The following is a 25,863-nucleotide window of genomic DNA, read 5'->3' on the forward strand; positions in this document are numbered from 1 at the left end:
GGAGCCCCTCGAGAGCCACCGCTGTGTGAGACTCAGCGACTCCCAGACACCGCCTCAACCGCCAAGCTTGGAGGGCACAGAAGCACTTCCCTGATTTATCCTGAAGAAGAATGCGCACATGATACGTTTGCTCACACATTAAAAAAAAAAAAAAAAGCTTTATATTTCCTCTCTTCTGCAAAGACACACAATCTCTAAAACAACCCATTCTGAAATACTTATAATAAGGTTAGGACAAAAGATTATGTTTTCAGGGGTATGTGAGTTATACCATACTTTTTTTCCCCAAGAAAATACCAGTATTTGACGAGCCTTCATTATCAACAACCAAACACACAGAATTTAAAAAGCACATTTCTCTAAAGTGTAAACACAGAAAAGTGGAAAGCTAAATGAGAAAAAAATGGTTACCAACAACCTGTGGCTGCCCCCTCCAAAACAACTTAATGTATCTGAAATTAGAGGTGGAAGAAATCGGTTGCATAGCCATCAAAAAGCTTCTATTTAGGATCCCAGAATTTAATGTACAGCTGAGTCCCTTTGCTGTTCACCTGAAACTATCACAACACTGTTAATCGGCTATGCGTGCATGCATGCTTAGTTACGCAGTGGTGTCTGACTCTGTGACCCCATGGACTGTAGCCCACCAGGCTCCTCAGTCCATAGGTTTCTCCTGGCAAGAATACTGGAGTGGGTTGCCATTTCCTCCTCCAGGGGATCTTCCCGACCCTGGGATCAAACGCATGTCTCCTGCACTGGCAGACAGATTCTTTACCACTGAGCCACCTGGGAAGCCTGTTAATCAGCTATGTTCCAATGTAAAACAAAAAGTTTTAAAAAAATAAAAAGATCAAAGGATTTCAGAGATAATTATTTGTGTCCCTTTTGGCAACAGTTAGTGCTTTTAAATATTTTCCACCTTAAACTTCATGAAGAAGACGTGGTGACAGGAATCACAATCCGTTACCACCCAGCACTGTGTGTCCAGGGAGCCTGGGCGGCTGGCAGAAAGGCTGAGGGGTGAGACTTAAGACTCTAAGCAAAGGATACCCCCTCTCCTAGCCCCACTGACCATCTCTCCCACCGCCCTCCCTGCAGAACTGACCAGCCCCTTCTGTGGATTTCCACCAAATCCTGCACTATCTTGTCCCACGAGCATTCTCTGGCAGGTGCACTGAGCTCGTGTCTTGGTTTCTTCCATCAATCTGTAACTTCCTCGGGAGCCAGGATGGTGTCTTTTTCACCCAGCTACCCCAGTAAGAGGCCTGATACACAGCTGGCACTTAACAGGCTTGTGGGTCAAGTTGAAAGCCTGATGAAAGCCTGTTTTTCATACATGCCTACTTAAGTATATAGGGTAAAAGGACATGATTTCTAGGATTTGCTGTAAAAATATTTCAACAAAGAAATATTTAAGAACAAATTCTTAAAAAAGAAAGGTATAAATAAAGCTGATATGGCCAAATCTAATTATTTAAAAATATGGGTGATGGGCTCATTGTACTATTCTAATTTGTATATATTTTAATTATTTCATAATAATTTTTAAGTTGCTGAATAACAATAATATTGAGATTCTTAGAGCAGACCAGATCTACCCACACACAAAAACCTTGATATCCTACCACTCCATCTTACAGAAACCCTTTCAAACAACAAGAGGGAAGGAGAGAAGGACAAGCCGCCACACTGTTTCCACGTTACCAGAAGACCAAGGCTGAAGTGAAAAGAGATTCTGAAAAGGAAGAAGAGGCTGAAATCCATGTCATGACTAATCCAGCCTGGATTTATAAATGACCCAACTTAACCCACCTTTAGCACATCATGTCAAGAATGGGGCACATATCACTTTGTAGATTTTCTTTTAATAGATAAGGATCCAGTTCCCACCACAGGCAATTATGATAAGAGCATAAATTTTTCTTAACACCAAATACCATACAAGTCATAATTTCCATGCGATTCAAAGTGCTCCTATAAAAATCTAAATCTTTTTATCCTTAAGTCAGACTTGCAGCATATGAGCCAGTGATAAAATTTTCAACATTCTTGTATTCAAAAATTTCACCAACATGCGAGTTTATTACATCAACTGTGGCCTTTTAAGGCAAACTTGTATGCCACTCTCTTTCCTAAGAGTTTCTGGGGAAAATTTAATCCCTCATTCAGGAAAAGGCTAAGCAGAAGGTATAATCAAAAAAATCTTCATATATAGAAACACAAAGAAGATTAAAGTGATAATAAGCAGGCTGTTAAGCTGACGAATACACACAATGCCCTTCTGTGTTCCTATTTCAACTTTCCATAACAAGCCACGGAAAATGTTCATTTCAAGAAACAGATAGAAAAATATTTCAGGTGCTGAGAATAAAGACAATCTCCCTTTTATTCACAAGTATAGGGTGTTAGTAGATTTCCCCTTAATTCTCTGAGAAATGTTTAAAGTGGTCCAGAGCAACAGTGAAGATGGGGTTTAAAGTAACTTATTTCTTATAAAAAAAAAAAATACAGCCAGCTGACTTTTATCATTTTTACTTTATTCAATCTCTTACCTGACTTCCTGATCACAAAATGATGGTGAATGTCCCCTCCCAAAACATTAATAGAAGGCTGGGTAAAAAGCACCAAATACATGGAGGTGTGCTTCTTTGTTTCATTTTTCAAAAGAAACAAGTTTTGTTCAAGTGATTTAAAAATTAAGATCAAGAAACAAACTATGCTGAATAGATGGCAACAAGCACATGTTATCGAAGCTGCTCATCAGTTCTGGGCCCTCGGTGCACGTGTTTGCGGGGACACCTGTTTGCGGGGACACCTGCAAGGGGACGCTGGGAGGGGCAGGGTCTCCGTCCTCATGGGCACACAGCCTAGGGAGGGAGGTGGGTGCTAAACCATTGCCCAGTGTCTTGATGTAGTTACAATTGACAGAAACACTATAAAAGAGGAACAGGAGTCAGTGAAGAGGAAAGGAGAGGGACTGTGTGTAGGTGTTGGACGACGGGGACACTCAGTGGAGACCTGCAGGACGCCCGGTGCAGCAGGTAAGGGCAGAGAGGGGTGTCCAGAGGAGGGGAGGGCGGGGGCAGCCCGGCAGTGGCCCTCGGACCGCGTCCACAGCGGTTACCGCACGAAGCCCAGGGCACACGCTCACTCTGCAGTCAGCCTGCAGGGATGTCCAGGGAACACAGAAGGAGTCGCTGGAAAGGCCCACGCGCTCTACTGAAGTCTCCCACAAGCACACGAAAGGGGTTCCTGGGGTCACCTGGACCTACAGCCCCCTCTCAGGATCCCCTTCCTGCCTCCACGAGTGATGAGAGCCCCCAGCACAAACACCACCAAGCAGAGCCCACCCCGGATCCCCATCTGTAAGGAGAGGGGAGGAGTCAGATCGGTCTTCTCGGAATCATGTGAGGCTCCTCCATCACACAGGCCCTGTCTCCCTGCACACCCACCCCCAGCCCCAGCCCAGGAGGTAACAGGCTCAGAGCCCAGGGCAGTAGGGTTACGCAGAGGGCCAGCCAAGGGACCCGTCAGCAGGGACAGGCCTCACAGGGAGGTTCTGGTTTCTGGCTGTGGGTCCCTTCAGGCCTCGGGCTCTGAGGTGATATTCGGCTCAACACTACAGTGTCGGGGCTTTGGAACACACGCCAAGGACAGTCCATGACCACAGTGGAGGGCATAGAAGCAGCCCCGGGAGGCCAGTTAGGGGCCCACAGAGGGGCCAGGTGACCGCCACTGCCCTGAGGTTTTCACACTGGGGCTGAAACCACAGGCTCAAGTCAACTTATCCAGAACCCACGGTCCACCCAAAAGTGCCAATCATGAAACACGTGCTCGGCAAACCTTAGATTCCACCCCATCTCTTGGGGGAACACAGAGGAAAAAGTAATCAGAGGACAAGCAGGTGACAGGGCAGGTGAAGAAAAACCTGTTGCAATTTCTGTTTGGGTGAGATGGTGAAAGATCTGGAAGAAAGTGCCACTGGATGAATTCAGATGTGGCTGAGTGTCCTCAACATGTGGCACAGTGTCCAGCACAAGGCAAGAACCAAGAAACGCCTGCGGACAGCTGACCTCCTAGAGAGGTCCCCAGTTCTACCCAACCCCTTGCACTTAACACATCACCACAGGCTGGGACCAAAGCCAGGGACCGAGTTCAGGTTCAAAATTACCCGACCGACAGTATGAGCCCGACCACCAATACCATCCAACACAGACAAACGTCAGGTCCTCGTCTGGGGTGAAGTAACTCTCGGCTCCAGTACCTCTGTTGAAGTCCTGTGGATCCAGCGACAGGCTGTAGCCAGGAAGCGTCTCCAGGAGCAGCGTGTAGCAAGCCCTCCAGCCAGGCTCCGAGATGCTCGGGGCCACGCACTGCATGGCAGCCACGCGCTTGAAGAAGGCGGACTTGCGGTGGAAGCCGATCAACTCGTAGAGCTCGGAGAGGATGCTGTAGCGCTGGATCTTCTCCTCCTCAGAGAGCTGAGGCACCGGAGGGAAGGAAAAAGCACGTGAGAGAAACTTCCAAGTGAAAAAGGGAAACAGAGAGCTTTTAGTAAAACAGGGACCCGATGAAACACGAAGGCAAAGGAAAGCCACATCAGCGTGCTGACAGGGTAGGAGGCAGAGGCACAGACGCAGCTCCACGTGGAAGTGCCAAGGCCTTCTCTGTGCCCCACGTCTCCACGCTCACCCTGTCCTCTTGCTAAGAAGGCCCATATTCTCTGGGACAAAGGCATCTGCTACTTAGAACGTTAAGACACAGAGAAGGGAAAGAGGAAAAGAAAGGGAAAGACACTGGAATTTGGGCAGGAACTTTCAAACACATAACTTCTCAAAACACAAAATATAAAGACCCAGTAAAAAGAAAATGAATTGTCAATAATAACCACACTTACCTTGGCCTTCATGGCTTACAAGAAGTTTTCTTTCATCCACAACCTAGCTTAACCACCACCTAACCCAACCACCCTATGATGGAGTGATGACAGCTTCTGTTTCTTAAGCACAACTACAAGCCAGCAATGTAACTACTAGGTAAACAGCTTAGAATTTTTCAAAGCAGTAAGTGTCTGTGATAGTCTGTGTAGACATTTATTTACTTTGGGCCTCATTCTAAAAAAGGATCTAAATCAATTTTTTAAAACACAACTTAGCAACAATAACAACAAAAAAGAAAAAATGAGGGTGAGGAGAAAATGGAGACTTAATATTTAGATGAAACGAGGGCCAGGTGAAGCAGCGGTAATTAACAGAGGCAACGGCAGACTCAGCCCGAAGGACCCCGGCAGCTGAAGCAAGAAGAAAGATGACGAGTGCAGAAGCCAGAAGGCCTGTGGGGTAAATAGTTGCTGTGTGTCCCGTGTGGGAAAACCCAAACCATCCTTCCCCTGTCAAGCATCCTTCTCAGACCCTACATGACTCAGGCCTGGTTGTGCTGAACGTAACAAGCACAGCCTGGGGCACTGCTCTCTGCTTTCCTTTCCCACCAGCCATCTCCCCCTCTCGTCACTGCTCCTGCCTGCAAACCGAAGCCTGAGGTTCCAGTGTAAGGATGGAGGCAGCCTGCACCCCGGCCTGCAGGTAGCTCACCCAGCAGGGCCCCCGGTCCTGCCCATTTCTCTGCTGCGTGGACTTCCCTCCAAGACAGACTCCTTCCTCCTCAGGTCCCCACAAAACTCCTCTCCCCCAAATATGAGGACCTCAAGCTATATTCCTGACTCCTGTTCAACCAGAAATTCCAGTTCCCTCTCTTTTTGCCTTCTCCAATAAAGAACTTGACTTTCCTCCCTCCCCATCTAACCTCTCCTTTCTCTGTGAGGACTGCACACACCGTCCTGAGGCCAGGCACCCTGCTGGCTAGGATGGAGCTGTTTTGTCTAACCTGGGCTGCATCCTTACACTGGTCTCAGAAAGCCTTTCCTGAGTCTCCCACCCCTCTGATTCTGAGCTTAAATCGACAAAGTTCCGAGGTTACCATTATTATGTGCATATCTACTGGGTTTTTGCTAGGTTTCCTTAGCAACAGCCTCATTAAGAAACTGCATCAAGAACTTTAAAGAGGCTATTCTTACATCTGAGCGGAGTAGCCCGGAGAAAATGCAAATGGCTTTGAAGAGAAAATTAACCGGGGACCAAGAGGCTGCAGGTTCTAATCAACAGTGTCATGAGCTGAAATGTTCTCCAACAGCTCAGTTGTTTCTGAACATCAGACCTGCAGGAAGTGCCGGGGTAAGTGTCACTGGTCTGGGAGCAAGCTCCCACGGCTGGAAAGTATTGGGCTTTTCCCTAGTTTTCCAAACAATTCCTTACCACTTCTTTCTCTTGTGGTCACTTAGGTTTCCTACTAATGAAGAAAAATAACTTCAGTCTTCTGGGTTGTTTGGAGGAAGCTACAGAATGCAGTTCACCGAGCTTGGACTTTGCAGCCACAATAAACTAGGTTTGAAGATGACCAGTGGTGGCACTGACAAGGTCTGCATGCAAACACCTGGCCTTTATTTCCTCCTCTCTAAAACTGGGTTCAGGGGCCTCCCTGGTCACTCAGTGGTAAAGAATCCACCTGCCAATGCAGGAGACACGAGTTCGATCCCTGGTCCAGGAAGATCCCACATGCCATGGAGCAACTGAGCCCGTGTGCCACAACTGTTGAGCCTGTGCTCCAGAGGCTGGAGCCACAACTACTGCAGCCCACTCCACACAACTCGAGAGTAGCCCTCACCTGCCGCAACTCGGGAAAACGCACGCGCAGCAAAGACCCAGCAGTCAATAAACAAATAAATAAAATTATTTTTAAATTAAAATAAAATAAAACTGGGTTCAATAAAACTACTGAACACAGTTGCCATGAAGATTACAGTCAAAATCTGTTTCTCCCTTGGCAAGTGAGCGCAGCAAGCTGGCACTTAATCAGCTGTAAGTATTATCAGCAAGCTTCGGTTTACCTGGTAACAGAGACTTCATCCTTTTGTCTTTGTCTGGTAACAGAATTTGTTTTACTGAAATTAACACCAGAGCAGCCCCAACTAGAAAGTTACCCAGCCCTGCAGGGCAGGGTATGTTCTTTTTCTTTGCAGAACTGATGCCAGTTTGTGCTCATTTGTTTTCATGTTTATCTGTTAGTGCCTATGTCCCCCTCTGGACATTGTGCTCCAGCAGCACAGGAACCCTATGGTATATAAATAAAACCTATGGAATATTCTTAGGCTTCAAGCCTGGTGCCTGGCCTCGGTACAGAACAGAGAGAAGGGAAAACCCAAACAAGCACACTTTACCGAGGCCCCTGCACCCTAAATTATGGTCTGACTTGGGACAATTTACCAAGTCTTCTTTACTCTGAGGCTCCTCTTCCGTCGATGAGAATAAACACTCTTAGCACAAGTGGCTACAAGGACTGAAGGAAATAACCAAATTCACAGCCTAGTCAAGAGTCTGCTAGTGGTTCCTCCATAAACAAGAACTGCCCTTCCTGCTTTGACACATCACCGGTGGGGCAGACAGTGAATGCTTCCTAAATGCCAAGCGGCGTGGAAAGCACTCTACATGTTATAATCCCATTGACAATTCACAGCATATCCACGAAGAAGTGATTATCATCATACCCATTTTACAGATTCACAAACAGGCTAAAGGAGGCTACCTCCCAGTCCATGGTCACACGGAGAGGAAACGGCAATTGAAACATGACTCTGGCTGCAAGGTTCGCGCTCCTCTCTCCCTTCACCCTGACCACCTGCAGGTGAGCCCTACAGGACCGCTACACAAATCTGTAGCCAGCTCTCAGACCCAGCTCACAGCTCTTTCTCAGTGCTAATGACCACGAACCACTCCTTTAAACAACTGAAGAAAAGACAGGTGGATCCACGTTCCTGCTCACAAAGAAGAGGAAACCTGCCTGGAACCCTCCTGGAACGCGCAGAAACCCTTCCCAACCCCAGTAGATCGAAACGGATTTTTTCAGTTTTCACATCTGCATGGGGCTTCTTAAGGCAGAAGGCACCTGCAATATGCCCTCACAGTTCCTTTCAGCGTGTCCACATCAGCCAAGAGGAGTCACAGGACTGACCCATCAGTAGAAGACACCTGATCGAGAACCAAAAGCTTACCCTGGTTCAAGAAAACCACAGGCCGCTCCTCTTTGTCACTGGCATTGTAAAGTCTCACCAGAACTCACCACTTTGCTGTCTGCTCATCAGGTAACCAGACACGGAGATGAGCCAACTCCAGCAAAGCAGCGGGCTGGGGAGAACTCCACAGGCCCACGCCCGCCACGGCAGGGCCGGCCGCTGGCCCTCCGCACGGCTCTGCTGACCCCTAGTGTTCTACGAAGACCAGCCAATAGAGGAGGGCTGTTCCCAGCAGGTGCAAATTTCTACACGCTAAACAAAAGCACGTTACCCTATAAAATACGCTGTGTTATCCCCACCTGTGGGAAGAGCCTCACCGAAAGCCCAAACGTTCAACATGAATTTGCAAAGGCAACTCTGGTCTGTAAGGGCAAGCAAGTCTTAAGCCACGAAGTCTGCCAAGTCCTCCCTACAGCCGACCTTCCACCAGACTGCCTGCGGTTCTGCAGCCTGTTCTCAGTGTCCATTCAAAACCACCCGTCCCCCTTCTCCACTGGGCACAACAGACGTCCCTCCACCGCCTCCGGCCGGAGTGTATAAAGGCGGCTGCTGAGCACCTCTGCACAGTGACCCTGGACAGGGCTGGACACAGAGTGTCTGAGCTGAACTGCTCCTTCAGGTCACCATGAGTTTGTCGTCCCATCATTTTACAGATGAAAATACAGAGATATGGAGGGATTCTGCTGTAAGTGTAAAGTGGGGTCCGTGCACAAGCCCATAACCCTGTCCTCCAGCGCGACGCCCCAGCTGGGTCCCCACACCCACAGGGTTCCCTCATGCCTGCCTGACGAATCCACGTGTCTTTACTTTCGGTCATGACCTACGATGGATCTGCCTTTTAAGCATCTTTCCCACCCACTGTCCTTCAGAAACAAGGCCACTCAGCCCACCGAGTGACTTCCGGCTCCCCAGGCTCCGAGCTCGAGCCCAGTCACGCCTTTGCACCTGGCACCCTGCTCGGGGGCTCTTTAGCTGCTGTGGGTGGGTCGTTTCCTCTCTTCACAGGGAGACCCCTCGGGGGAGCCCTTGTCTTGCCCTCAGCACAGGTCCCAGGACTGCACCCTGAGCTGTGTCCCACTGAGGCTGTGTGTGCCCGGGGCTGCTCCCTGAATGGCAGCCTCAGAGCCAGGAATCATGCCTGCTCGTCCCTACAAACACACTGCCCGGCCCAGGGCTCACACCCCGCAGGTCACCCGGAAACCGTGGTGAGTGCTCACCCAACCCAGACGTCCGTTCATCTGCCGGCACTGCCGACCGCTGGCTTCCACCCTTCCCCGTCAAGCAGTGGGTTTTCGCTTTCCCTGCCCATCTTTACCAGAAACCTCAACCTTTTCTGATAAGGCACACAGAGGCTGAGTAGTTCACCTGAGGGGACAAAAGCCAGACTCAAGTCCCAGCCGTGTGCATTCCCAGTCCCTGTGCTTAACTCTTACACTAAAATATTCAACGTTTTATAGACTGTGGTTATAAACATATGAGGTATCAAAATACTTACGAGCAGGATACATATCAACTCTAAGACATCCATTAACTCCACGACTTTGTTTCTATTTTATTTCTATTTTAAAAATTAAGAAGCTCTGCAGTCAATGTGGCAAAACGTTGACGTATGAAGCCTCTGTGACAGAGGCCTGCCATTCTCTCTTATGTGTTCAGAATGCAAAATGATGGTGAAGTCTCTCTCCCTCCCCTCCCCGACTCCCCTCTCTCACCTGAGTCCCCCAGACCCACATATTTAAGCCTTTTCATTACACACTTGACTCCATCAGCTTGCCCCGCAAACTCCCTCTGCAGAGTCTCGTCTCTGAATACAGCATGGCCCTCACTTACCTGGTTCATCAAGCCAGAAACCTGGGCATTACTCCATCTGGCCCTCACATAGGTCACTAATTCCTTCCTTTTCACCTAAATACATGTCTTCAATCTGTTGGCTTTTTTCCACTGACCACCCCACACCACTCCGGTGAAGCCACCTACATCCCCTACCTGGTCCCCTCAAGAGCTCCCACCTGTCTCTCCCACCACACTCACCCTGCTCCAGACAAATGGGGGTCCCATCATTCCTATGCTTTTAAGGCCTTTCTGTTTAAACCCACTGTTGTTAGAATAAACTCCAAGTTCTTCACCTGGTGAGCGTGCACCTTTGCCATGAGACTGTTGGCACAATGAGAGCAGACTCTGCCTTCCCCACCTCTAGGCCTGCTCCGAGCACGATGCTGGGCTGAGCTAGATCTGCTCGAGGACAGTCGCCTGTGTCCTAACCCTAGCCCTGGGCCCCTAAGCAAACTGCTTTACTTTCACGTCTTGGCTTCCCTGGCCATAAAAATCCAAAGTGGACTAGAAAAGACCATAGATGTTTAGCTGGATTATTGATTTGGGGGTTTTGCATTAGCAACCTGCAACTAAACGTTCTGGTGATTGTCTTATTAAAAACACATCCAGATTCAGGTAATATGTGTGGGACACCTTCGGTATATAACAAGCTGTAGGAAGTACTTTCACACACTTCATATTTTATAAAATGAACAACCCAGACAGGGTCACAAATGGAATAGCTTCAAGTGACCAAAAAAGAGGCATTAAAGCTTGGCCAAGGCCACAAAGCTGTTAACAGGAAAATTCTCTCTCCAATCAAAAAAAACGTTTTGAAAGAACAAAATTTTGAATTTTGAAAGTAAAAGACCATGATATAAAGAAGTAAAACAGCCCCCTTAATCAGGGTTTCAAGTTCTGACTCCAGGGTTTTGACCACACTGAATCCTAGCACAGCAAAACCAGACAGACTTGTGGTGAAAAAGCTCCAGGAGAACTGCGTTAATCCCTCCACAGCGAGGAGGACACAAACCCACCTGCCGAAGGTTAATGTAAACTGCATTCTGGAGAAATTCCGAAGCTTCCATGCTCCGCTTCTGAATGGCGAGGACGCGGACGGCCTTGACACATGCTTCTAACTCAATCACCCCAGCGTTCTTATACTGTAGGGTCAAAAGAGAAGAGAGAGGTTTCTGTCGCATCGTGCAGGCTGCATCCGGGGACGCGGTGACACTGAGCAGCACCTCCCCAGTGCGAGGACCTGCAGCACAGCCTGGCCAAGTGTGTGCTTGAGAAAGTCTATCCCAACTGATGGGGGCAAAAGAGGCTGGAGGGACTGAGTGAGCCTATAAACGTACATATACGTGTATATGTTAGCATTCCTTCGAGTAATACAACCAACAGTAGCTGGCTATTTTACAGAATTTCAAAATGCTATCTATGGAGACTCTGCTGTTCATTTCCACTTGGTACCTGTGCTCTTAGACTCTCTCACACCTGCGGCGTTGAGGCAGGAGCTGTCAGTTCCTGTGCTCTGTCACAAAAGTCCTCACTCCCAGTGTCACTGTGTCTGTCCGCTCAGCACGCTTGATGTGTGTCTGGTTTTTGCCCTGAGTTACTGTTCCTGCTTCCCAGGTCTTGAGAGGAAGGACAAGTGAAGACACGTGAACAGAGAAGGTACCATGGACTTCCGTTAGCTGCTCACTAATGGTCCTCCTCCACCTTCACCTCCAGCACTTCAGGTTCTGCCTAAGCTGACATCCGGCCAGGAGAGCTACTCTCAGCCACTGGAAAGCTGTGTGGCTCAGATGTGGGGCCAGGCCAGGAGCCCCTCCCGTGCCCTCCTCTCTCCCAAGGCCCCAACGTGAACCCTCCATGCTCCCTGTCCTTCTACCCTTTTTCTCTTTTTCCTGACGATCCCAAATTGGAGCAGTTTTCAAATGAGGTATCTGAAAAGACTTCTTACAGCTGGGGAAGAGGCTTCCAGAGGTAAATAAATCCATGTATCCTGGTGCCTGAAGAGAACCCGAGGCCGGGAGACCCCTGTCCACACCCAGTAAGGCATCAAATGTGCCGTGGAGTTGGCCATCCCCTCAATGAGTGTTGGCTGAGACCCCAAGGCCTGCCTGGCATAACCGCTCACAAAAATGCAGTCTGCCCACTTAGGGATTACTAAGAAGCAGAAATACACAGTTGCTCATGTTCCTTACTAAAATTATTTGTAAGGTAGGAAAAGAAATTACTGTGCCAGAAGGAGCAGGCCTCCACTACATCCTCGTTTCTAAAACATAACATGCACAGAACCTGTGATAAGTTACATGTAATTTACCAAAGACGGCACAAGAAGGCACTGTGCTTACCTAACTATTAATACGGATGTAAAAACTATATCAGTTTTATATACCATTTAATGACACAACAGAATCTAACAGGGACTTGATTCCATTGAAATAAAATTATTTCCTTTCCTACAAAACTCTTACGAAAACTACTGAAGTAAAAAAAGGTCACCTCAGTTTTTTTTTCACATATTTTGATTATAGTTACATATTTTAAACACTGGTTTCTCAGGAGGCACAGTGCTAAAGAATCTGCCTGCCAATGCATGAGATGCAAGAGATGTAGGTTCAATCCCTTATCAGGAAGATCCCCTGGAGAAGTAAATGGCAACTCACTCCAGTATTCTTGCCTGGAGAATTCAATGGACAGAGGAGCCTGGGGGGCTACAGTCCATGGAGGCTCAAAGAGTCAGACATGATTGAGCACAACAACAACATTTTAAATATTACAGTGAGATTTAAACTGCAATCATAAAGAACAGGACGTTTCCTAGAAGTCTGCTCCATACCTGGGCTTACAAGCATCGTCCTGGGACATAAAGCTCTCTGCTGAGGGGCCATGCCCCTGTTTTTCACTGCTGATTCCCTAGTAACCACCTACCAAGGCACCAACATTAAGCACAGAACTATGCGATCGATACTTTTAGAAATACAGGAGGGAATTATCTCCTTCACTTCTAATACAAAACCCTAAAATAAATACTAAGCTTATTTGCAGATAAAGGAAATAGGGTCCCCCAAAAGTACAGTATCTTGCCCAAGGTCACATAGCTAGCAACTGGTGAAGGCAGGATGTGAACTCAGGTGTGCCTGACTCCAAAACCAAGGTGGAAATCCCCCTGCATCAGAGAAGGCCCAGCACCACAGACTATCACCCTCCCTTTGTTCAGATCTAGCTGTACACAGCCTAGACAACATCCCAAACATAGGGAACTTGAGGGCAAACTATAACAGTAAGGACTTTACAGCCAATATTGTCTTAGGTCTTGTTTACAAAGTGTCAGCAGATTGCCAGGAAAGCTCTGTAAGAGAGTATTCTAAGAAAATACCAAAGAGAAAACTCATCAGGAAAAGATTTACTATATTAAAAACTACATTAAAAACAGTTTGACCACAACCTAAATGAAAACCGTGTAAACAAAATGCAAGCAACATCAAGAAAAAGATCTGTGATGTATGTCCATGACAGGCACGAAGCTAACACCCACAATTTACAAAGAGCTATCACAAAGCAGTAAGAAACACTCCCAAATTTAAATGTGTGCAAAGGACAAGATGGATAATTCATCTTAAAAAATGCAATTGGCTAATGAGTGAAAAATGTTCAATACCACACTGGTAATGGAATGTAAAACAAAACAATGAAAAATTACTTTCACTCATCATATTGGCAAATATGTTAAAAGTAGAGTGTCCATTTGTGGGAGAACAAACTGTCAGCAACTTTTTGGGAGGACAACAGAGCAATGCATATGTAAACTCTAAAAAATATATGCACACTTTTTGAATGAAGTCAACTTCCGGGGATTCTTTCCTTTAAGAAAAATCAGTCCAAAAGATTTATCCATCAGGTAAATTTACCACAGCACTGTCTACAATGGTGGAAAGGAAATTTTAAATGAAACAATATTCAGTAATAGAGAATTTGTTAAATGAGTAATTCTCCATCTTTTCATCCCCTGCTGGAGAACGAATTTGGAGAGTAACTTGAAAGTAACCGATGATGTATGTAAATGTCATATACAGTGACTAAACTTCCAGAAATCTTAATTAAAGGACTACTCACACAAGGATCTATTGGACAAGAGTAAGAATGTTCAGTCAAGCATTTTTCCTAAGAGTGAGAAAGTGAGAAAACCTAAATGTCCATCCACAAGATGGTAACTGGGTAAGTCATGGTGAGCTGGGAACTCTGAGGGGGCGCTACATGGTCCTGCTGCAAGTGTCTTATTCATGACCTTTTCCCACAAAAGGAACTGATAGAGAAATGACTACATCCACACATTGGAAGGATTCTCTGTTTGAAAGGATCAAGCAGACCTGAAATGGGAGGCTATCTATGATATATGTCTGAGTGCACAAAGCAAGCTGCAGAAAAAATTATATAGTATGGTCTCATTTTTGTAAATAAAACATATATACATACATATATTATGCATAGGTATAGGCATTTATTTCTCATATATGTGTATATGCACATGTATATTTCACAAGCATAAAGGTCATGAAAGGGGTATGTGCTGTGCTCAGTCGCTTCAGTCGTGTCTGACTCTGCAATCTCATGGACTGTAGCCCGTCAGGCTCCTCTGTCCATGTGATTCTCTGGGCAAGAATACTGGAGTGGGTTGCCATTTCCTTCTCCAGAGGATCTTCCCAACCCAAGGATCAGACCTGAGTCTCTTATGTCTCCTGCATTGGCAGGTGGGTTCTTTGCCACTAGCACCACCTGGGAAGCCCAAATTGTTAATAGTTGCTCTTCTTAGGGCATAAGGGGAGGGGAAGTAGAGGACATTCATTGTTCACTCGCTATCACTCTTCTGTACAACCCCAGGCCTTTTTCCAGCATTTCAGTTAAATATATTTGAAATTTAAACTTTTCTTCAGTCCAAAGTAAAAAAAAAAAAAGGTGGATCCACAAGATGGATTGCTATACAGCTGATTAAAAATTATGTCACAGAAAATTCGATAATGTAGAAACACACATAATATGCCAAATGAAAAATGTACGTCTCCACACAGTAAATAAGTACAGAATCTCACCATTTTTATGATACAGATAATATACACTGGCAAAAAAGAACAGAAAATAGATATTGAGATGTTATCTTGAGTAGCGGGGCTATGATAGCCTCTTTCCCCCCTTTTTTCGGACACTAAATTAAATATACAGCATTTTCAATCAACAAAAACCATTTTCAGGCATATGGTATTATGCACCCGGGAACAACACGTGAATACTTACAGAAACAACTAACTAGAAGGTCCTGCGGCAGTATTACCCAGTGTACCACAGGGACTCCTGACCAAAGCAGCACGGTCGCATAAAGGACCTGCGGGGGCAATCACCTTGCTGTAGTAGGAGATGGCCTCCTTGTACTTCTCAATGATGTCCTCGGGGCTCAGGCAGTTCTTCGCCCGCCCAATCTCAGCGCTGGTGTCTGCGTTGATGCCGTTGGCGGTGAGGGCACCTGCACACCGAGGGGAAGACAAGAAACAGCCTTTCGCTTTCTCCGCCTTGTTGCTTTGTCACTTTAAAAGAGGGGCGCAGATGAGATAAAGCTCGAATACTCCAGGCTGAAATTTAAATAACGACACCGTTTTCAAAAGTCTTCACCGCTTACACATTGTATTCAATGTTAATTAACTCAGAATAAAGCCTTCCTCCCTGTTGAAACTTTTTATTAAAGAACATGAAATGCATTATATAAAAGTAACACGTCTACAATAACTAGCTCAGTTGTCTTGACGGCAATGCAGTCAGCATGCACTATCTCCCAGCACTAAAGCTCTTAATGCTAGTGAGAGGCCACACTGCGCCCTCAAACGGAGATAAACTATGTGAAAATGTTCCCTGAACTGAGCACTGAAGAAACACATAACTTGCAAATACTGACATCCTTTCCAAGGCTGTAATTTTCTACTTCTGGCCAAGCCCTGTCAATAAGCAGAACCACCTAATTCCCTAGCCATCATACACACAGGGAGAAGAGTTCCGGAGACATTTCCATTTATAAAATGTAACCAAAGACACAGAGAACTCTGACCAAAAAAAAAAAAATGAAATACTCTTTGATTTCAGAGAACATTCAAAAATTATTCTCCTAAGCCTCGGAGCAGGAAAAGCTGGCTTCTCCTAAGCCCCTTGTTTATTTCACGGACAGAGAGCATCTCCCACAAATCCTGTTTCCCTCGTGTTTCTGCTGGGGCATTCAGGCACATGCTTGCTGTCAATCTTGGAACTCACGGGGCAAAGGCGTGTGCCTCACTCAGCCCGCACCCCTTGCGTGAGCTCATCTCCTTGCCTTGCTGTCTAAACTGGGCCCCATTTCTCACCTACTCATCTGGTATTCTGGTATTCTGTAAGCTGCCTCTGATGCTTTTTGGAACAAGACGGAAGAGTGAGCAGATAGATAAGCGGATAGGAGGACAGGTGAAAGATGAGCAGACGGAGAGAGAGACGCCAGGAAAAGGGTAACAGAGAACGTTCCCTATACAGAGGCCCCTTCAATCAGGGGAGAAAGAAGCACAAGAGAGACAGGAGGAGGCAGGTGGCCTCGGGTTTTGAGTTTCTACAGATTTTATGAAAATCCCAGCAAGAGATGAGAGGGTAGAACTATAAATAATAAGAGGGCATGCACGCTTGAAAAAACACCTAAAATCTATACTTTCTAAAGAATAGATTCAAATCAGCAAGGCCCAACGACACAACCCTGGGTCCTTGCAGAGTTGAGAAGTCCATCTCCAAAGCACACGGCACCCTTGGAGCCCTAAAGGGCCACCCTGGGTGGTCATGATTCCGTCGCACGAAACCTGTGTTGTTCTGTACTTACGAGGAATCAGGACCTGTGTGGGGGTGTCCACTCCTGTCCTCTTTTACAACCCACAGCAAGTCTACGAGGGGGGGACTCCTAGCGAGCCCTGTTTCTGCAGGACAAGAAACGGTCCTGGAAAGGCCAAGCACGCCTACCAGTTCTCCAGATCTCAGAGCTGTTTCTCCAGAGCAGGGTGTGGACTCAGGCCTGCGTTTCTAGCTGTGGTGTTTGGCCTGCACTATGTGCTCTTCACGTTCACCGCACACTGCATTCTGGCGTGGAGTAATATTTCACAGGTGATAGGTCATCTTCATTCATCTCATCAGCTCTAACAATTTGTCTTTACATTGTCAAATTTGACCCTTTTCCCTTGAAGAAAAGAAGGGGATGAGTGGGGGTCAGCACAAGGTGGGTCTTCATTCTTCCTATGGAAACTCACCTCATCAAGAAGCTCCCAACAAGGGATAAGGAGCAAACGTTCCCCCTATCCTTTAAAAAAAGTGGGGGGAACCACTGATAATGAGGGTTCCCTTAATGATTTAGGGGCTTCCCTGGTAGCTCAGCCGGTAAAGAATCTGCCTGCAATGCAGGAGACCCCGGTTCAATTCCTGGGTCAGGAAAATCCCCTGGAGAAGGGATAGGCTACCCACTCCAGTACTCTTGGGCTTCCCTGATGGTTCAGCTGGTAAAGAATCTGCCTGCAAGGCAGGAGACCCCAGTTTGATCCCTGGGTTGGGAAGATCCCCAGGAGAAGAGATAGGCTACCCACTCCAGTATTCTTGCCTGGAGAATCCCATGGACTACATAGTCCATGAAGTTGCAAAGAGTCAGACACGACTGAGAGACTTTTACTTCAATTTTAATGATTTACTGAACTCCAGGTGCGAGGCTGGGGGAAAAGGCATAGGCAGCAACCCAGAAAAATATAATCTGTAGGAACGTAAAAAGAACACAGCTCACAGGAGAGCTTAGTGGGGCCGATGATTTAATTTCACTCAATAAAAGAATAACACCCTCTAAAAATACTGGTATGCAATGGATTTGATCTTTCTTGACACCTATAAAGTTTTGACAGCCCACGTGTAACATTATTGTGAACCAGTAAAACAAGGAATCTACAGACAGGAAAAATCAGTGCCACCGGCAGGCTGAAACCCAGGCTAGAGCAAAGGAAAGGAAAGGGCACAGTTAAGAAGAGGATGGGAAAGTTGGAGGGAAAATCATCACAAGGGCTCTCAAGTATCAACCCAATGACCGTTTAATCATCCAGTCAAGAGGGCGTTACCGCATTCCTAGGACGGGCAAGAGCGTACAGGAGGCACAAGGTAGAAACTCGACAGACAAAGAGAAACAGGAATGAGAGGGAATAAAGCAGAGACATGTGAGGCAGCAGAGAGAGAAAGGCAAAACCTCAAAAACAAGGGCTTAGATCAGGCAAGTACCAGTGTGGTGGTGACTCCAGCAATGACCAGCAGGCTGGCACTACACAAGGTCACCTGCATCTGCTCCCGAATGAGGAGACAAACCCTGTCACGTGGGCACCACCAGCCTTGACCTGCAGGGGAACAGCAGGAAGACAGGGCAGCTGGGAAGCCTGATGCTAACGGGACAAGTGCAGGATAAACTCCTCTGGCACCAATGACTGGGGCAAAGATGGGCTTGTCAGTAAATAGTACTGAGACAGCTGGAAGGCCATTTGGGGAAAGATAAAACCAGACCCACACTTCACACCAAACACAGGAACAAACTCCAAATGGTCCAGGATCTAAATACACAACAGAAGAGCATAAAGAAGCTCAAAAAACATGGGTAAGTTCCTCTAAAACCTGAATATAGGGAAAGGCTCTCTACGGATGATTTCAGGGGATTGTCCCAACTCAGGCATCTTCCCAACCCAGGGATCTTTCCAACCCAGGGATGGAACCCAGGTCTCTCACATGGCAGGTGGATTATTTACTGTCTGAGCTACCAGGAAAGCCCAAGAATACTGGAGTGGGTAGCCTATCCCTTCTCCAGGGGATCTTCCCGACCCAGGAACCAAACCACGGTCTCCTGCATTGCAGGCAGATTCTTCACCAGCTGCACTACCAGGGAAGCCCAAATATGATTCAAATCCAAAGGCAATTTTAAAAATTAATAAATTCAATTACTTAAAAACACAGGGAAAATACCATAAATGAAGCCAAAACATAAAGCAACCAAAGAGAAAAGTATTTTCAACATAAATCACCAAGGGCTAATATCCCTAATATATCAAGAGGCCATAAAAATTGAGAGGAAAAAAGAATCTAAAAATCCAAAAGAACAAAATGAGCAAAAGATATGAGCAGATAATTCATTTAATAAAACATAGAAATAGCCCTTAAACATTAAAAATAAATTCAAATTCACTAATAGTAAGAGATACCATTTCTCAACTGTCTAGTTGGCAAAAACGTAAAAGCTTAACAACAGGCTCTGCAGGTGAACTTGTGCTGAAAAGGCACTCTCATGCACTGCCACTGAGAATGCCAAACGGTGTGACCATGATCGAGAAGAATTTGGCAAAAACTGAATAGAAGTCCATACATGTTTACCTTTTGATCCAGTGATTCCCTGTGTAGGAATTTATGCCAAAGACACAACTCCAACAACACAAAAACGCACACATACAAGCTTACTCACTACAGTGTCATTTGTAATTTACAGAGTATGGAGACAACCAAAATGTCCACATGTAGAAGGCTGGTTAAATAAAACACAGTAAAATAGATAAGACACGCAGAGAAAATGAACGGGGCTTCCTGGGTGTCTCCCATGGTAAGGAGTCCGCCTGCGGTGCGGGAGACCCAGGTTCAACCCCTGGGTCAGGAAGATCCCCTGGAGAGGGAAGCAGGATGATGTCCGCAAGCTGATACGGACCGATTTCCAGGATAAGATGGTAAAAACAGACACAGTAAAATAAAATTTAAAATAAAACCAAAAAAAGCCAAGTGTTAAAAGGTATATGTAATATGCTACCTTTTTTCACAGGGCGACCTATGACTCTACTTACAGGGCAACAACAGAGACACAGACACAGAGGACAGACTCATGGACCCAGGTTGGGGGGGAGGAAGGAGAGGGTGGGACACAGCGAGAGAGTAACATGGAAGCATATACGCCACCATGTGTAAGACAGATAACCGATGGGGATTTTCTGTATGACTCAGGGAACCCAAACTGGGGCTCTCTAATAGCTAGAGGGGTAGGAAGGGGTGGGAGGTGGGAGGGAGCTTCAGGAGGGCGGGGACATGTGTATGCCCATGGCTGTCTCATGTGAATGTATGGCAGAGGCCAGCAACATAGTGAGGCAATCATCCTTCAATGAAAAATATATAAATTTTAAAATAAATGAAAAGTCTTTATTATAAATAGAAACAAATACCTAACGAAAAGTAACTACTTAAAAACAAGACTAGAGAATCGCCTGGCAATCCAGTGGTGAGGACTCACTGACTTGGTGGTACTTTCACGGCGGTGGCCTGGGTTCAATTCAGGGTGAGGAACCAAGATCCCCCAAGCCATGCAGTGTGGCTAAAAATTAAATTAAATTAAAAAAATAAAAACAAGAGTATATTTAAGTTTTCATAAACTGAAAACACAACAAGTTTCTAGGGAAATCTGTACAAAATATTAAAATACATTCATCTTCAAAAACTCTAATTGAACAATGAAAACCCAAGAAACAAAGGGAAAGTCATATTTGATAGCCAACTTCAAAAGCATGGAGAGCAAAGGCCTAGAAATCACAGTTCCTATAACTATGACATTAACTCAATATAATGAGTGAAAAATCTTTACCCAGGAGATGGTGGAATTCTGTGCATAAGACAGGATAAACTCAGTGCAAACTGCACCAGACACAGTGATAGTTTTCTTAAATACAATTCTAAAGTTAGAATATAGTTGAAAAGCTACAAAAATATTCTAAAAAAAAGATCAAAACATTTATATATATGTAGGAAGCCTGCCCCCATGTCATATATAAATGCAAACTTATTTTTGTTCACTCATGAGCACTAGGCAGAATATTTTAATTTGTTCACTCATGAGCACTAGGCAGAATATTTTAATTAAAACAAATAATCAATAGTATACTTCTCTTGTAAAATCTAGCTAATAAATTTACTCTGCTCTGTAACCATAATGTGTCTAAGATAGACCTAAAATTAGTGAAAATACCTTTCTACAGGTATTTTCTATAGGAATCAAAATTCCAGGCTTTTAAAATAGATCCGAGCGGTATCTCTATATTACCTTTTTCCTTGTGAAACAAACAGCAGATACTGTTGTCAAAATTCTGTCATTACAATGATTCATGAGCACCATGTTCTAACTAATCTGCTGGACAACAAGGCACTGTTGGACACATCGTGACCAAACAAAATGAAATACAAGGAAGACAATGACCCTATTCTGGAAAATTTATAATCTATGTCAACACTGAGGTTTTATTTCACTGGTTAGCAAAATAAAATCAAATACTTTCTTTGAGTATTCTATAGCTATGACTCTACTTCTAGTGTAATGACCAGAAAAGACTTAAGTATGACTTTATTAGGTCAATTAGCAACAATTATCACAGGAGGGTAATACAGAAATTAACTGATAGCAACGCTTCCACCTACATTAGACCTAAAATAAAACGACACCGAGCTCTGCAAGGTAAATGAAGAGATGAGGTCCCTAAAGAGAAAAAAAAATTAATAAGAACTCAAAGAAGTAAAGACTTTAATTAACTAGTCCTATAGAAAGGAATAGAGGATGGTGGCTAAGAGAACAGATGCTGGAGACAAATGTATGGGTCTGAATTCCCACATCCCCACTCACTAGCTGTAACCCTGACAAGTCAATGAACTTCTCTGCATCTCAGTTTCCTCATCTAGACGGGATAACAACGGTACCTCTCTCCTAGATCTGTCGTAAGAATTAAACTGCTTTAAATATAAAGTTTACATAAAATACCTCAGATCTTAGATATGACACTGACAGCACAAGCAACGAAGAAAATTTAGATAAAGTGGACTTCATCAAAATTCAAAACTTACATGCTTCAAAGGACACCATCAAGAAAATGGAAGAACAACACACAGAACAGGAGAAAATGTTTGCCAACCGTCTGATAAGGAGCTTGCATCTACAACATAAGAGGAACTCTTCAGTTCAGTTCAGTCGCTCAGTCGTGTCCGACTCTTTGCGACCCCATGAATCGCAGCACGCCAGGCCTCTCTGTCCATCAACAACTCCCGGAGTTTACCAAAACCCATGTCCATCAAGTCAGTGATGCCATCCAACCATTTTATCCTCTGTCATCCCCTTCTCCTTCTGCCCCCAATCCTACCCAGCATTAGGGTCTTTTCCAATGAGTCAACTCTTCGCATGAGGTGGCCAAAGTATTGGAGTTTCAGCTTCAACATCAGTCCTTCCAATGAATACCCAGGACTGATCTCCTTTAGGATGAATTGATTGGATCTCCTTGTAGTCCAAGGGACCCTCAAGAGTCTTCTCCAACACCACAGTTCAAAAGCATCAATTCTGCAGCGCTCAGCTTTCTTCACCGTCCAACTCTCACATCCATACATGACTACTGGAAAAACCATAGCTTTGACTAGACGAACTTTTGTTGGCAAAGTAACGTCTCTGCTTTTAAATATGCTATCTAGGTTGGCCATAAGCTTCCTTCCAAGGAGTAAGCGTCTTTTAATTTCATGGCTGCAATCACCATCAGCAGTGATTTTGGAGTCCAAAAAAGTCTGACACTGTTTCCACTGTTTCCCCATCTATTTCCCATGAAGTGATGGGACCGGATGCCATGATCTTAGTTTTCTGAATGTTGAGCTTTAAGCCAACTTTTTCACTCTCCTCTTTCACTTTCATCAAGAGGCTCTTTAGTTCTTTTTCACTTTCTGCCATAAGGGTGGTGTCATCTGCATATCTGAGGTTATTGATATTTCTCCCGGCAATCTTGATTCCAGCTTGTGTTTCTTCCAGCCCAGCGTTTCTCATGATGTACTCTGCATATAAGTTAAATAAGCAGGGTGACAATATACAGCCTTGATGTACTCCTTTTCCTATTTGGAACCAGTCTGTTGTTCCATGTCCAGTTCTAACTGTTGCTTCCTGACCTGCATACAGGTTTCTCAAGAGACAGGTCAGATGGTCTGGTATTCCCATCTCTTTCAGAATTGTCCACAGTTTCTTGTGATCCACACAGTCAAAGGCTTTGGCATAGTCAATAAAGCAGAAATAGATGTTTTTCTGGAACTCTCTTGCTTTTTCGATGATCCAGCAGATATTGGCAATTTGATTGCTGGTTCCTCTGCCTTTTCTAAAACAAGCTTGAACATCTGGAAGTTCACGGTTCATGTATTGCTGAAGCCTGGCTTGGAGAATTTTGAGCATTACTTGACTAGCGTGTGAGATGAGTGCAATTGTGGGGTAGTTTGAGTATTCTTTGGCATTGCCTTTCTTTGGGATTGGAATGAAAACTGACCTTTTCCAGTCCTGTGGCCACTGCTGAGTTTTCCAAATTTGCTGGCATATCGAGTGTAGCACTTTCACAGCATTATCTTTCAGGATTTGAAATGGCTCAACTGGAATTCCATCACCTCCACTAGCTTTGTTCGTAGTGATGCTTTCTAAGGCCCCTTGACTTCACATTCCAGGATGTCTGGCTCTAGGTGAGTAATCACACCATCATGATTATCTGGGTCGTGAAGATCTTTTTTGTATAGTTCTTCTGTGTATTCTTGCCACCTCTTCTTAATATCTTCTGCTTCTGTTAGGTCCATACCATTTCTGTCCTTTATCGAGCCTATCTTTGCATGAAACGTTCCTTTGGTATCTCTAATTTTCTTGAAGAGATCTCTAGACTTTCCCAATCTGTTGTTTTCCTCTATTTCTTTGCATTGATCGCTGAGGAAGGCTTTCTTATCTCTCCTTGCTATTCTTTGGAACTCTGCATTCAGATGGGAATATCTTTCCTTTTCTCCTTTGCTTTTCGCTTCTCTTCTCTTCCCAGCTATCTGTAAGGCCTCCTCAGACAGCCATTTTGCTTTTTTGCATTTCTTTTCCATGGGGATTGTCTTGATCCCTATCTCCTGTACAATGTCACGAACCTCTGTCCATAGTTCATCAGGCACTCTATCAGATCTAGTCCCTTAAATCTATTTGTCACTTCTACTGTATACTCATAAGGGATTTGATCTAGGTCATACCTGACTGGACTAGTGGTTTTCCCTACTTTCTTCAATTTAAGCCTGAATTTGGCAATAAGCAGTTCATGATCTGAGCCACAGTCTGCTCCCGGTCTTGTTTTTGCTGACTGTATAGAGCTTCTCCATCTTTGGCTGCAAAGAATATAATTAGTCTGATTTTGGTGTTGACCATCTGGTGATGTCCATGTGTAGAGTCTTCTCTTGTGTTGTTGGAAGAGGGTGTTTGCTATGACCAGTGCGTTCTCTTGGCAAAACTCGATTAGCATTTGCCCTGCTTCATTCTGGACTCCAAGGCCAAATTTGCCTGTTACACCAGGTGTTTCTTGACTTCCTACTTTTGCATTCCAGTCCCCTGTAATGAAAAGGACATCTTTTTTGGGTGTTCGTTCTAGAAGGTCTTGTAGGTCTTCATAGAACCCTTCAACTTCAGCTTCTTCGGCGTTACTGGTCGGGGCATAGACTTGGATTACTGTGATATTGAATGGTTTGCCCTGGAAACGAACAGAGATCATTCTATCATTTTTGAGATTGCATCCAAGTACTGCCTTTCGGACTCTTTTGTTGACCATGATGGCTACTCCATTTCTTCTAAGGGATTCTTGCCCACAGTAGTAGATATAATGGTCATCTGAGTTAAATTCACCCATTCCAGTCCATCTTAGTTCACTGATTCCTAGAATGTCGACGTTCACTCTTGCCATCTCCTGTTTGACCACTTCCAATTTGCCTTGATTCATGGACCTAACATTCCAGGTTCCTATGCAATATTGCTCTTTACAGCATCGGACTTTGCATCTATCACCAGTCACATCCACAGCTGGGTATCATTTTTGCTTTGGCTCCATCCCACCATTCTTTCTGGAGTTATTTCTCTACTAATCTACAGTGGCATATTGAGTACTTACTGACCTGGGGAGTTCATCTTTCAGTGTCCTATCTTTTTGCCTTTTCATACTGTTCATGGGGTTCTCAAGGCAAGAATACTGAAGTGGTTTGCCATGCCCTTCTCCAGTGGACCACATTCTGTCAGGAACTCTTAGAACTCAATAATAAAAAGACAAATAGCTCAATCAAAAATAAAGCATCTGGGGACCTTCCTGCTGGTCCAGTGGCTAAGACTCCCTGTTCTTAATGCAGGGGGCCCGGTTCGTTCCCTGGCCAGGGAACTAGATCCCACATGCTGCAACAAGGAGCCTGCATGCCACAACTGAGACCCTGAGCAGCCAAATAAATAAACAAATATTTTAGAAAAAAAATAAAGGATCTGAAAAGACATTTTTCAAGCAAAATGTACAAATGGCCAATAAGCACAATGAAAAGATGTTTGGTATCATTAGCTATAAAGGAAATCAAATCAAAACTACAAGGAGATGAAGAAAATTACAATACAAAAAGATGCATGCCCTGTAATGTTCACTGCAGCACTGTTTACAATAGCCAGGACATGGAAGTAACCTAAGTGCCCATCAATGGAGAAATGGACAAAGAAGATCGTGGTACACATATACAACAGAATATCACTCAGTCATAAAACAGAACAAACTAATACCACTTGCAGCAACATTGATGGACCTAGAGACTGTTGTACTGAGTGAAGTGAGACACAAGAAAGACAAATAAATGACACTGCTTATATATGGAACCTTAAAAAAGGGTACAAATGAACTTATTGACAAAACAGAAGTAGAGTCACAGATGTAGAAAACAAACTTATGATTACCAGAGGATAAAGAGGGGAGGGATAAACTGGGAGACTAGTATTGACATAGACTCTCTACTACATATAAAATAGGTCACTAATACGACCTACTGTATAG

At 44.9% G+C, this 25,863-nt stretch overlaps 1 protein-coding gene across 11 annotated transcripts in view; it reads right to left on the reverse strand.

Moving 5' to 3' along the window:
* TRAPPC9 (trafficking protein particle complex subunit 9) overlaps positions 1–25,863 on the reverse strand; it is a 390,153-nt gene that overhangs the window by 334,586 nt on the left and 29,704 nt on the right. For all 11 annotated transcript variants that reach the window (XR_014057689.1, XR_014057688.1, XR_014057687.1 and 8 more), the window contains 3 exons: positions 15,343–15,464; positions 10,975–11,100; positions 4,265–4,481 (listed from right to left, as the gene is read on the reverse strand). Coding sequence is in view for 8 of the 11 variants with exons in the window: in XM_081504121.1 (XP_081360247.1) it covers positions 4,265–4,481; positions 10,975–11,100; positions 15,343–15,464 (465 nt within the window). In the remaining 3 variants the exon portion in view is untranslated. The remainder of the gene's footprint in view (positions 1–4,264; positions 4,482–10,974; positions 11,101–15,342; positions 15,465–25,863) is intronic.

Source organism: Giraffa tippelskirchi, chromosome 6 (assembly GCF_054371585.1).
Source record: "Giraffa tippelskirchi isolate mGirTip1 chromosome 6, T2T-mGirTip1v1.2.pri, whole genome shotgun sequence".
NCBI lineage: Eukaryota > Metazoa > Chordata > Mammalia > Artiodactyla > Giraffidae > Giraffa > Giraffa tippelskirchi.